The sequence below is a fragment of the Adiantum capillus-veneris genome, chromosome 1 (genome assembly GCF_014529385.1).
Source record: "Adiantum capillus-veneris isolate H3 chromosome 1, ASM1452938v2, whole genome shotgun sequence".
In the NCBI taxonomy this organism is placed as follows: Eukaryota; Viridiplantae; Streptophyta; class Polypodiopsida; order Polypodiales; family Pteridaceae; genus Adiantum; species Adiantum capillus-veneris.
Window position 1 is genome coordinate 193,483,030 of NC_140931.1, and position 13,876 is coordinate 193,496,905.

Consider the following 13,876-nt stretch of genomic DNA (forward strand, 5'->3'; position numbering starts at 1 on the left):
GAGCGCAAGTGCTTCCATGGCTTGGAGTCCATGGCAGATGCGCAGACTCAGCAAGTGGCAAGCTACAACGCAAAAGGGAGGGGATGCAACATGCAGAGCCGACGAAAGCAGGATTTTTTTTTTTTTTTAATTATACTCCAGGCCCTCTGGAGCAGGGAAGCTGGGCGCTGAAGTGGCTACGAGAACAACAGTAGGGTATTTGGTAGATTCGTGGGGGTTCAAAACCGAAAAACCCTTTTGTAAGGCTAGTGAAGCTTTCACTTGAGAGGAGCGAGTAGGGAATCTCAAAGAGCATCTCAGCAATAATGAATAAAATAAAAGAGGAGCAAGTAGTGTTCAAGAGCATGTATTCAGATTGAGAGGTATTTTTCTTTGGAATGTTTCTCTGCTCGGGTCATTTCTGCAACAAATGCACGGGAATGGACTGGATGGACGGCTTCTTGGCAAACAACATTCATTGATTGATCGTCTAGCATCACTGCCTTGCAATTTTAATTATGGTCCAATATTGGACTTCTAGCCTTTGTATATAGTTGTTAAAACAAGGTCTTTTGACCATGTTCGTTTCTTTTAGGTAATCAATATGATTACAAATCATGGAGAAAGAAAAGAGGTGTGCACATAATTCCAACGCACTAGAAAAATTCCATAAAAGAGAACTAAATTCTGTTAGAATTTTTTTGCAAGGATGACAAGACCTAGCCTAATTCGCATATATGCAATGACAGTTCATATCATCTTGTTGTAATCTGCAAAGAGGGGACGTTCTGTAACATGGTTATGGTGGTTCCCTTGGAGTTAAATACAAGCTGCACCAACGAAACTTCAAGTACCCCAAATTGATGTCTCACAAATTGTTCTTATTGATAATCACCACAAGAGCATTTTCCATGTTCAAAAACGTGCAAGCGATTTGCATCTTTGACCGCTATCTTACGTTTTTCTATTTTTGATATCAATGAGGTAGCAACATGGCAATCCCCGCATACCCGCATGTTTTTTGTGATGCGTATTTCCATCCCTTGTGGTGTATTGATAATAGCACACGCAATAGCCAATTTCTCAGAATGCTCACAAAGCAAACCCTTCTTTGAATCCTGCGAAATGTTTTTTGAGACCCATTGCAAATTTGGGGAATACCCCTGTAGGGACAATTGATGTTCAAGATCTTTCAACTTCAAATAGATTTGTCGGCTTTGCGGATGCTCGGTATCTCCAACAACAAATCTATGAACCTTTCCACTTGCATCAGTCCAGTAGCTGCGCCCTGGCTGCTTCCAAGCAGCATTCCTGATCCTCATGTATTCAACCTTTTGTGCCTCCTCCTCCATGCCAGCAGCTGCATAAATATTACTCATTAAGACATATGCTGCAGCACTATGTTTATCTAATTCTACTGCACGCTCGAAGGCCAATCTTCCAAGCTCCACATTTCCCCATTTTCGACAAGCACCTAGAAGAGCGGACCAAACTAGAGGATAATCAGATGATGGCATCATCTTAATTACTCTCATAGCTTTGTCAAAATGCCTTGCCCGCCCAAAAAGGTCAACCATGCAAGTGTAGTGCTCTTTGTCTGGTATAATACCATGTTTCTCCCTCATGCTATCAAAAAGCATTTGGCCCTCATCCACAAGACCTGCATGACTGCATGCATTGAGCACAGCAAGAAAAGTGATTGCTGTTGGGGAGGTGCCCTCGTGTTGCATCCTACGGAAATAGTTCAAAGCTTCCTGGGCCAGCCCTTGCTGGGCATATCCTCCGATAAGAGCATTCCAAGAGACTTCATCTGGCAAGAAACCCTCTTTTCGCATCCGCTGGAAACAGCCCAGAGCTTCCTGACCCTGTCCTTGTTGAGCATATCCTGCAATCAATGCACTCCAAGAGATGACATTCCGGACAGAAAGGTTATCAAGAACTCTTTGAGCTTTCGTGAGGGCACCACATTTGGCATACATATCAACCAAAGCATTGCCAAGTATGACATATTTCTCCAACAGCCCCTGACTAGCAATTTGATCATGAATCCTCTCACCCATGTCAATGTCTTGCGTAAGGCCACAGGCCTTCAAGGTGCAAGCATAGGTGATCGTATCTGGAGAAAGGCCTTCACTTCGCATCTGCTGAAAACAGTACAGAGCTTCCTGACCCTGTCCCTGTTGAGCATATCTTGCAATCAAGGCGTTCCAAGAAACAACATCCCGGACAGAAAGGTCATCAAGAACTTTTCGTGCTTTCGTGAGGGCACCACATTTGGCATACATATCCACCAAAGCATTGCCAAGCACAACATGTTTCTCCAACAACCCTTGACCAGCAATCTGATCGTGGATTCTTTCACCCATGGCAATGTCTTGCGTAAGGCCACAAGCCTTCAAGGTGCACGCATAGGTGATTGCATTTGGAGATAGGCCTTCACTTTGCATCCGTTTAAAACAGTCTAGAGCTTCCTGACCCTGCTCTTGTTGAGCATATCCTGCAATCAATGCAGTCCAAGAGACTACATCTCGGACAAAAAGCTCATCAAGAACTTTTCTTGCTTTCGTGAGGACGCCACATTTGGCATACATATTTACCAAAGCATTGCCAAGCACCACATGTTTCTCCAACAGCCCCTGACTTGCAATCTGATCATGAATTCTCTCGCCCATGTCGATGTCTTGCATAAGGCCACAGGCCTTCAAGGTGCAAGCGTAGGTGATCGTATCTGGAGAGAGATGTTCATTTTGCATGTGTTGGAAACAGCACAAAGCTTCCTGACCCTGTCCTTGTTGAGCATATCCTGCAATCAACGCGTTCCAAGAGACAACATCCCGTACAAAAAGCTCATCAAGAACTTTTCGTGCTTTCATGAGGGCGCCACATTTGGCATACATATAAACCAAAGCATTGCCAAGCATGACATTTTTCTCCAACAGCCCTTGAGTAACAATCTCATCATGAATTCGTTCACCCATGTGAAGGTCTTGCACAATGCCACAGGCATTCAAGTTGCAAGCATAAGTGATTGCATCTGGAGTGAGGCCTTCACTTCGCATCTGATGAAAACAGCACAAAGCTTCCTGACCCTTTCCTTGCTGAGCATATCCTGCAATCAGCGCGTTCCAAGACACAACATCCCGGACAGAAAGCTCATCAAGGAGTTTTCTTGCTTTCGCAAAGATACCACATTTGGCATACACACTGACCAATGTGTTTCCTAAATATTGGTCTTTCTGAAGTAACCCACTATTGCGAAGAAGCTCTGCGTGTATCCTACTGACTTGGTCCAAATCCTTATTCTGAGCACAGGCTTTTAGTCTGGTCATAAAAGAAAAAATCGACTCCTTATCATGCTTTTCCTGCCCATGCTTGATGGGTATAGCAGATATTGCTTCTCCCCTGGATTTTTCAATGCTCTTGCCGCCGCTCTGTGAGCACAAAACAGGTGATGCTTACAAAAGAGAGAGAGAGAGAGAGTTTTTAAAGGAGGGGGAAGAGGAAGAGACCTTGGCGAACATAGCCCTCGATTTGTCCCTCATTACGGGTTTCGATCATGGAGCATCTCAGGGGATCGTTTGCATGCACTCAGTTTATACAGAGTTTTGCCGAAGTCATTCGATAGCAGTGAAAATCGTCCAAAAAGTCGCTGTTAAACCGGCCCCTTACGCTCGTAGGCCTCTGTAGTGTAGCGCAGAAGGCTATGGCACGGCTGTGGCTCAGAGGGGATCTAGGGCCCAAATTTGGGGGGGCGAACGACTTTAATCTCCGCCGTCGGATCATGCAGTGAACGAAGGGTGAACTACAGGTGGGTGAATTGAGGGTGAACTAAGGGGGGGTAAACTATGGTGTGATCATGTGTCATGCCAACATGGCTCATTAACAAAAAGCTTTGGTTGATAGCAATTCTAGTGTGGTGGTAGGACATTCGTGTGGCAACCGAGATGTCCCGGGTTCGACCCACACCTTGCGAGGCGGGTGAACTAGGGGTGAACTAGGAGTGAACTCGGGGCGTCATTTTTGCCCCGAGTTCACCTTTAGTTCACCCCCAGTTCACCGAGTCGACGGACAGTTGAGATTGCATTGCGATTTCCGCTTCCCTTTCCCACCATAGATCCCCCTGGCTGGAGCCGTGCCATATAGTGACGAGGGCGGGCGGAGAAAAGCCTCGTGATTAATTGACACCCCCTCTGTCAGGTGGGATCTACGGTCCCTATTGATTGGGGACGGCGGGATCGGTTTTGCACCGTCCGTTGGCAGATTAATCTCCAAGTGATCACAATTAAAGTGAACTCCACGTAAACTTGAGGTGAACATCAAGTGACTGCAAGTGATCCCCGTGTGAATCCCAATCAGGATGTGATCACCCTGTGAACCTACTTATTTCAAAGTGATCATGGTGTGACCTTGAGCATCTCAACGTGATCGCCGAGTGAAACACCATGTGATCCTCACCCCGTCATTTTTGTTATATGACTGAACGTTCTCACCTCCATTTCAAGTAGCTCACGATAGCTTAATGGAAGAGCCTTGGACTCCGGTGTGGTAGGTGGTGGGTTCAAGTCGCGGGGGCTCAACCGGCCAGAATCTTTTTATTTCTAAGAATAAACGGATGTTTAAGATCGTCCGAAGATTGTGGACCGTTAATCCCACCTGACAAGGGGGGTGTCAAATAGTCCCGAGGGGGGAAAAGGTCACGTTGCAACAAAAATCTGAGGCCTCTGGCAGCATGTGAAAAAGTATTGGGGTCCATTAGAAAAACTGGCATGGGCTAGCCTCGTCTATAAAGGTCACACGCAAAAGTCGAGGGATCTACGACAGATATTCAATCCACCGTTGATCCCATCTCTACAGGGAAAAAAGAATAGGCTCCCAGCTGTCATGTCCCAACTCGATCTCATCACCTCTCGCTCAACACTCATAGTCTCTATCCAACCCATCTGTCGCGACTGGTTGAAATGGTGGTGAGCGCAGCACTATAAAAGTCTCCCCCCTCCCCTGTTGCGTTGACCCAATGGCCTAAAGCCCCCCCCCCCCGCCCCGCTGATAAAGCACCCACCGTAGATCCCATGACTTCGACCCCTGTCAGAGACGAGGATGGGCTAGCACCATTTGGAATCAAACCGTCCTCGTAAGCCAGCCCTCCAAACAACACTCGTTTTAGGGCGGCGCCTTCAGCTATATTAACTTCTTAAGTCTCATCCGTCTTTCTGCTAGCAACCATCCCTACCGTACCCAGAATGATTCTAAAAAAAACTTAATTATTTGGAATCTTGTGTAGATCCGTTTTCTCCTTCCTGCTTTCTCTTTGAAGACTTCAACTATTGTCGTCGCCTTTCAAAAAAATCGTTCTCTCGAAGCACCTGTTCTCTCTCGCGACCTGCTAGAGTATCAGCGCATAGCGTCTCTCTCTCTCTCTCTCTCTCTCTCTCTCTCTCTCTCTCTCTCTCTCTCTAACACACACACATACATACTCCAATCCACCTGTAGACTCTAGATCTCTCACACAGGCCTACGTGTAGGTGGAGGGGCACACAGCAAGGAGGAGAGAGGGGGAACTCTTATTAATTAATAGATTTTATTTACGTACAAGTCAATAATAAGGGGTACTAGCTAAAATTACTTCAAAAGAAGAAGGAATAAATGGGAGATACCCCTCAGTGTTTAAAGAGGGAAAGAAGGAAAAGAAATGGGATGGCACGTGACACGAGATGAGCAGAAGGCAAGCATGTAGCTCGCGATGAGACGAGGATCTAGTCGGTGTTATGATCTCGTAGTTGGCCTTGGAGAGCCGACAAGGGAAGGAATCGTGTGTAGTCTTTTTGGCCTGCCCAAAGGGCAAAGGCTATAGAGATTCCTTCTCTTTTTGCTGACTAAAATAGAAAAGTGGTTAAGTTTTATTTTCAAGCATTTTTTGATAGGCCAAAAATGCTGATTGGTTGAAATAAGATAGTGGGCACTCATTTAGGTGACTGGTGTGTAAATCTAATGATAGACTTCAAAAGCTCATTGACCAAGGAAAGTATTTTGGACTTGAAGCAAGAAACGTGGCCACTGAAAAATCAGGAGGATTTTTTAAAAAATTGTGAAAATTAAAGAAAAGTGATTTTCTCTTTGCTTTCATGAGGAGTGCTGGTAACCTAAGAGCTCTGCATGCATGTCGCTGGAGGTGGGATTTTCGTGTCTGGGGTTAGGAGGCCCTTATCAAAAGGTGTTCATTCACACTGTTGTTTTGGGGCCTAGTCGGTGACTCAGGGCTTCATTCCTCCCCCCAAATCTTTCCAAAGTTCACCTCTGTTGAGATTAGTTGTGGCGTGTCTCACCGACGTTGTCCATGGTGCTGCTACAGCCAAAGAGGTGAGGGAAGGCTTTCACCTCTGAGGTGTTGCGTTGTCGACAATGGTACTCCTAGAAGGGTTTTTCCTGTAATCTATGCTGAAATTTTTTTTAATGACTTGCAGGTTTTTCGGGTGGCGTTGTCGTGCTGTGACACGTACATAGTGGGAACGCATCCTACAAGAGTTATCTTGTAATTTTTTAGATACATAATTATCGTTCTTATAATGTACATATACATATTTAAGTATAATAATAAGCCTTCTATCTCATCCTATTATTTATCTCAAGGGTAACCTATTCTTACTTTACCATAAAAAAAAATAATATGGGAAAAGCGTCAATAGCTCTGCCTCTTTAACTTGGGGCAAAAAGCATTGATTCTTTATTTCTACTATCTCATTATCATCTCACACCCTAGCTAGACCCTATATCTAGGGTAAAATCCAATATATATATATATTCTATGTATTTTTTATACTTTTCTTATATTTCTTTTTAAATAGCTACTAGGAGGGAATCAAATCCTAGTGGGACACTAGGTGGCATGATTTCAAAGATACACTTATTTTAATGCATTATTGCAAGCATGATTACAAAACTTTGTCAAGGAGCAATGTCATGCTTTAATATGGCATGAGGTGTCCTTTGGAATTAAATGAAAGTTTAGGCTGAGGGGACCACGGGAAGACTTTTGCTGCCAAAAATGGACCCTATTTTGATGAATTTTTTACACAAGGTTCCAATCTGAATTGGAAAATGATTTTAAAATAAAAATCGTAGCTAATGAGCTGAAGTTTCTGCCCATATTTTTACTTTTTTATTTAGAGCCACGGTTGACGAGATATGATCAAAATACTGGACCCCAGTCTGCCCACATCATGCAGGGACAGCTCATTTCCAACTTTTTCAATTCCTATTCACACTGGCTCCTCTCTTCTTGTGTAAACCCTTGGGGGTTCCCTTCACCTATAAAAGGAGACCTCTTCTTCCTTGAAAAGGAACTCAAGCATTCAAGCTATTGATGAGAAGAATTCTTGAGGGAGTGAGTAGTAATGCCTAATTGTAGTTAGCCATTAACATAAGCTCAAGCCTACACTTTCTCCTAGAGGAAGACTAGCCATTCTTGTATGCTATCCTTGGAAGATCAACTCTAATCAAAGAAGGTTTTGCACTTGGCGTATCAATCAAAGTGGAGTTCTCCCATCTTCTTCTCTCTCCATCAATAATGGTGCCAAAGGGTTTGTCAAGTAAGATGTGTTCTACATTGATGTTTTCTTGATTTCTTGTTGTTTTCTTTTTCATCTCTAATCCAACATATATATATATATATATATATATATATATATATATATATATATATATATATATATATATATATATATATATATATATATATATATATATATATAGATAGATAGATAGATAGATATATATATATATATCTAATCTCATCTCCTTAACCAAACCTATCTCTCTCACTCTTAGTAATTCATCCTCTCTACAAATTTTAGGTTCTCTTTGCTACAGGTACATCTCTCCCCACAGTATCCTTATTGCCTACGGGCAAGAATAGGGCTTGGGAGGGAAACTTCTCATCTCTTCACTTCTCTCATATCTACATTTCTCACATACTATCCTAGATGAATAACCCACATGATGATAATTTCTATCGCTTTCACTCTGTACAATCTATTAGAATTAACGTATGGATTAGCCGTAAAATACACTTTCAACAACGTATAGTGTTTCTCTTTGGCCCAGAAAGGCTCAATGAAATACTTCTATCACCGGATCCCATCATACTACCTCTCATAGACTATAATTTTTCTTTTGATGTAAGCGTAGTTATCTTGCTATGAACCAAGAGGATTTGTACACACAATTAATCCCAATCACTAGACAAAATATATATACTACGGTAAGCACAAAGCTACAATTCCAAAGAACAATTCGTAGTCTATTTGGTCAGCCAAGATTGAATGCCATTAACTCATCTATTAACCCTTTCATACTACCCATGATACGATATGACCATAGCCTTGATGTTTTCATCTTTGTGTTGTTTTGACATTCTCTTTTGTGTTCTTTCTTTGTGTGTGTGAGTGCAAGAGAGAAAGAATGGGTCTTCTTTGATTGCACTTCTTTCCAAACCCTAGTCTTCATGGCATCTATGGTTTAATTCCTTCATATAGTTTTTGTTGAGTTCTCTCACAAACTCTCACAGCCATAAGCCCGGTGCTTTCCCGGCAAGACCGCTAATTTCTCGACATATTTTTGGTGAACCTGACATGAACAAGCCGGGGTGAGAGTACATAAAGATGGCTAGCAAAGTGGAGTAGCTATATGCTGAAATGAAAGAGCTTGCAGACAGATGCAAATGGCTTGAAGAAGAAGACCGGATTCAAAAAGCAATTGAAAGCGCTATGCAATCCGTATATAATGAGCTTAATATATTCGAAGGCTATGATCCAGAAGGATATCTTGAGTGCTATGTGACAGAGATGAGGCTTCAAGCAATTCCAGAATCTCGGATGATTGTAGCATTTGTTGAACTTGTGAGTGATGATTTCAAGCACCAAGTTGAAGACTATGCAAGTGTATATGCAAGCAAGTGGGGTGAGTTTTCTACAGCTATAACACAGGTATGCTTGGAACATCAAGACCAAGAGTTGGAGCAGAGTGGAAGTGGATGTGACCAACTAGAGTTGGTGTCTCCTGTAAGCCATGCAAGTGTCAACACATCCATACAGGCCAATTTAGAAGCAGTAATAGATGCGTATCTTTTGCAAGATGCAAATTTATTGTATGCAGATGAAGCAGACATAGTGCAAGCTATTTATGCACGTTTGGGTCTTGTAACCTTCGTATCTCAAGATAATGACTCTCATGATGCTATCCAAGCACCTGAAACGGCTCAAAGTGACTTAGAGGATGATGCAAACTCGTTGGCTATGATAGATGATTTGGACGCTCCTTTTGATTCATTTGAAGATGCACATGAGTGTATATACAAGGATGAGGATGCTATGGTTTTGAGAGAGGATGTGAAGGGAAAACAGGTGGAAGACGGCTATATTAGTGATGTGCTACAATCTACTTTTGAGCAGATCCAAGAACTTTTACCAAGTTTAGAAGAGCCGGATGCCTATACTGAAGACATATACCAGGATGAAGAAGCCATTATCAATGCTTTCCTATGCGAGTTTGATGCATGTGGTACTACCCAAATGGATATGCCTAGCTGCAAAAGTGCTAATTTAGAGGGGGTGACTGAAAATCTCTTCCTTTGCGAGTATAGCTCTGCTAGTAGCATTGCGGATTGTGAAGTACCTCAGTTAGACGAGGTGGAAGAAGAGGAGTGCATTGACAGAGTAATATGTATGTCTTGTATATATGGAGTAGCAGATGTGATGCAGATGACTCATGAAATTGTGCCTTATTTAGAGCTAGATGTAGCAAGCTTTCACAATTCCATGGTAAAGGAAGGAATGACAGATGTAGATTCTCTGCATGAGGATTGGGGTTCTGCGGATGAAGCTATGAATCTTCAAGATTCACAAATCAAAGATAGAGAAGTGTTTGGGAATGCTATACAGGTTGAAGTGACATCAGAGGATAGAGTAGAAGAGCAAGAAACCTCTTCAGATATGGTCTGTGATTGGGGTGATATTTCTTATATGTATGAAGATGCAAATAAAGATGCTTGCCATAAAGTGCCTACTATACAGGGTTTTAAGAATTTCAGTTGCCTGCAGGTATGCAAACAATATCTGAGGTATAAAAGGGATTTAGGTCTTGTGTCACGGGGTATAAATTGCAAGCAGGTTTGTGAGCATCTATCTGCTATGGATAGGAAGGGTATACATGGTGATGCCTTGAAGCAAGAAGAGGATGCTAGCTCTATGCTGACATCAGAGTCATGTAATGAAGAAGGGTTCTCCCTAGATGAGTGGAGACATGATTCAGTTGAAGATAATTTAGGGATGGGTCAAAAAAGAAAAAGAGGTGAAGATATTGTGTTAGAGACTAACTCCAAGGAGGTTTTCGAGCAGTTGGTTACAAGTGATCGGGAGCATACCTACCACGATGATTTGGAAAGGGAATTAGACACCATATTTGAGAGGTATGCAAAGTTTTATGATGTAAAGCTGGAGAGGTATTTGGTAAAAGGTGAGAGAATTGATGAGAGGTTTACCATGCATATTTCTGAGGTTTCTCTCGATGTTGAGAAAGGCTATCTAGAGGATTATTTTGAGAATGAAGATGCAGATTCAGACTTCTATGCGACAGAGGTACATATGGATTTAGAGGTTGGTGAGAAGCTTAAAGTGCAGTTTCAAAAATCTTTCAAGTATATTACAGGAAGCCTGGAAGTGTTTTTTAAAGAGGAGGATGAGGAACTTATGTCTCTACGTCATGAAGATTTTGCGCATAATGGAGATTTGTTACAGATGTTTTGGAGACAGATGTATATAACAATTCCTTCTGATCCGAGAGAAATTAAAAGATGCGGAGAATCTCAATGCTTAGTACAATACAAGTTCTTGAGTTACCCATATGATCCTGGAGGAGGTCATGGGATGACAGGGGATACAATTGCTTTCACAAGTTACCATGAGGTTGGCACATGCCGGAGGATGTGCAGGTTTAGAGGGGGTGGATGTCGTGCTGTGACACGTACATAGTGGGAACACATCCTACAAGAGTTATCTTGTAATTTTTTAGATACATAATTATCTTTCCTATAATGTACATATACATATTTAAGTATCATAATAAGCCTTCTATCTCATCCTATTATTTATCTCAAGGGTAACCTATTCTTACTTTACCATAAAAAAAAATACTATGGGAAAAGCGTCAATAGCTCCGCCTCTTTAACTTGCGGCAAAAAGCATTGATTCTTTATTTCTACTATCTCATTATCATCTCACAGCCTAGCTAGATCCTATATCTAGGGTAAACTCCAATATATATATATTCTATGTATTTTTTATACTTTTCTTATATTGCTTTTTAAATAGCTACTAGGAGGGAATCAAATCCTAGTGGGACACTAGGTGGCATGATTTCAAAGATACACTTATTTTAATTCATTATTGCAAGCATGATTACAAAACTTTGTCAAGGAGCAATGTCATGCTTTCATATGGTATGAGGTGTCCTTTGGAATTAAATGAAAGTCTAGGCTAAGGGGACCACGGGAAAACTTTTGCTGCCAAAAAAGGACCCTATTTTGATGAATTTTTTACACAAGGTTCCAATCCGAATTGGAAAATGATTTTAAAATAAAAATCGTAGCTAATGAGCTAAAGTTTCTGCCCATATTTTTACTTTTTATTTGGAGCCACGGTTGAGGAGATATGATCAAAATACTGGACCCCAGTCTGCCCACATCATGCAGGGACAGCTCATTTCCAACTTTTCCAATTCCTATTCACACTGGCTCCTCTCTTCTTGTGTAAACCCTTGGGGGTTCCCTTTACGTATAAAAGGGGACCTCTTCTTCCTTGAAAAGGAACTCAAGCATTCAAGCTATTGATGAGAAGAATTCTTGAGGGAGTGAGTAGTAATGCCTAATTGTAGTTAGCCATTAACATAAGCCCAAGCCTACACTTTCTCCTAGAGGAAGACTAGCCATTCTTGTATGCTATCCTTGGAAGATCAACTCTAATCAAATAAGGTTTTGCACTTGGCGTATCAATCAAAGTGGAGTTCTCCCATCTTCTTCTCTCTCCATCAGTAATGGTGCCAAAGGGTTTGTCAAGTAAGATGTGTTCTACATTGATGTTTTCTTGATTTCTTCTTGTTTTCTTTTTCATCTCTAATCCAACATATATATATATATATATATATATATATATATATATATATATATATATATATATATATATATATATATATATATATATATATATATATATATATATCTAATCTCATCTCCTTAACCAAACCTATCTCTCTCACTCTTAGTAATTCAACCTCTCTACAAATTTTAGGTTCTCTTTGCTACAGGTACATCTCTCCCCGCAGTATCCTTATTGCCTACGGGCAAGAATAGGGCTTGGGAGGGAAACTTCTCATCTCTTCACTTCTCTCATATCTACATTTCTCACATACTATCCTAGATGAATAACCCACATGATGATAATTTCTATCGCTTTCACGCTGTACAATCTATTAGAATTAACGTATGGATTAGCCATAAAATACACTTTCAACAACGTATAGTGTTTCTCTTTGGCCCAGAAAGGCTCAATGAAATACTTCTATCACCGGATCCCATCATACTACCTCTCATAGACTATAATTTTTCTTTTGATGTAAGTGTAGTTATCTTGCTATGAACCAAGAGGATTTGTACACACAATTAATCCCAATCACTAGACAAAATATATATACTACGGTAAGCACAAAGCTACAATTCCAGAGAACAATTCGTAGCCTATTTGGTCAGCCAAGATTGAATGCCATTAACTCATCTATTAACCCTTTCATACTACCCATGATACGATATGACCATAGCCTTGATGTTTTCATCTTTGTGTTGTTTTGACATTCTCTTTTGTGTTCTTTCTTTGTGTGTGTGAGTGCAAGAGAGAAAGAGTGGGTCTTCTTTGATTGCACTTCTTTCCAAACCCTAGTCTTCATGGAATCTATGGTTTAATTCCTTCATATAGTTTTTGTTGAGTTCTCTCACAAACTCTCACAGCCATAAGCCCGGTGCTTTCCCGGCAAGACCGCTAATTTCTCGACAGCGTGTTGTTGATGGATTTCAACATGCTGCAGAAGCTGCATCAGCTGTTCAACTGTTGCGAAACCTCTCTCTCTCTCTCTCTCTCTCTCTCTCTCAATGTGGGGGCATGGCAAGGTGTATGTGCACATGGTGGGGGCCAAGGCTCTCTCTCTCTCTCTCTCTCTCTCTCTCTCTCTCTCTCTCTCTCTCTCTCTCTCTCTCTCTCTCTCTCTCTCTCTCTCTCTCCTCAAAGGCGTGGCATGTGTGCAGGAAGCAAAGGGGGCTAGGGCAAGGGAGGACGACAGTGGTGCAGAGAGGGTCATCGCGAAATCACCGTGTGTCTCTCGTGCCTCTGCCCGTATTGTGCATGCCACCTGTGGCTATCGATCCTGTTAGTCGAGAGTTTTTCCCCTGCTTGAAGCTTGCGATGGATGATGCTGTGCGAGAGAATATCGGCCAGACGAGCGAAGTGATGCAGACGCTCTTAATGAATGAGAGGGTGGATGGGAGGCTGATGCAGAAGGCAGGGGACGCATTGGTACAGTTGCAGCGGGTGGAAGGCCAGTTGGGGAAGTAGCATGTGGCTGAGAAAAAGCTGCTCAATTCTCTTCTAGCTCCTCAGCTTTGGCATTATTACATTGCTTACCAAAATTTCTTAGCAGACGTACATGAAGCAATAATTGTGATTACCTTTGAGCTTGGCGAGCTGCTTTCGGACCTTTTGCTCGCATCCTTGGCAATCCATGCGCACCAGAAGCTCCACAAACTGCTTGATAGAAACAACATGAAAGCATCACGAGAGCGAGTACATATTAAACCACT

At 41.9% G+C, this 13,876-nt stretch overlaps 1 protein-coding gene and 1 pseudogene across 1 annotated transcript; one reads left to right on the forward strand and one right to left on the reverse strand.

Annotated features, from left to right (window-relative positions):
- Nucleotides 1–625: 625 nt before the first annotated feature.
- LOC147466237 (pentatricopeptide repeat-containing protein At3g26782, mitochondrial-like) lies at nt 626–3,745 on the reverse strand. The gene is made up of 2 exons (XM_086524668.1): nt 3,489–3,745; nt 626–3,410 (listed from the first exon to the last, which is right to left on the reverse strand). The coding sequence occupies exons 1-2, from the start codon at nt 3,519–3,521 to the stop codon at nt 861–863; spliced, it is 2,583 nt and encodes an 860-aa protein (XP_086380794.1). The 5' UTR covers nt 3,522–3,745; the 3' UTR covers nt 626–860.
- Nucleotides 3,746–6,132: 2,387 nt separating this feature from the next.
- LOC147466238 (uncharacterized) lies at nt 6,133–13,644 on the forward strand (annotated as a pseudogene).
- Nucleotides 13,645–13,876: the final 232 nt, after the last annotated feature.

What these genes read in the sequence shown, in the direction of transcription:
- LOC147466237 (XM_086524668.1), bottom strand. Translation starts at nt 3,521, where the DNA reads ATGAGGGACAAATCGAGGGCTATGTTCGCCAAG. An exon ending in CGAGGGCTATGTTCGCCAAG is followed by an intron (nt 3,411 to 3,488) that starts GTCTCTTCCTCT and finishes TTGTGCTCACAG; the next exon opens with AGCGGCGGCAAGAGCATTGA.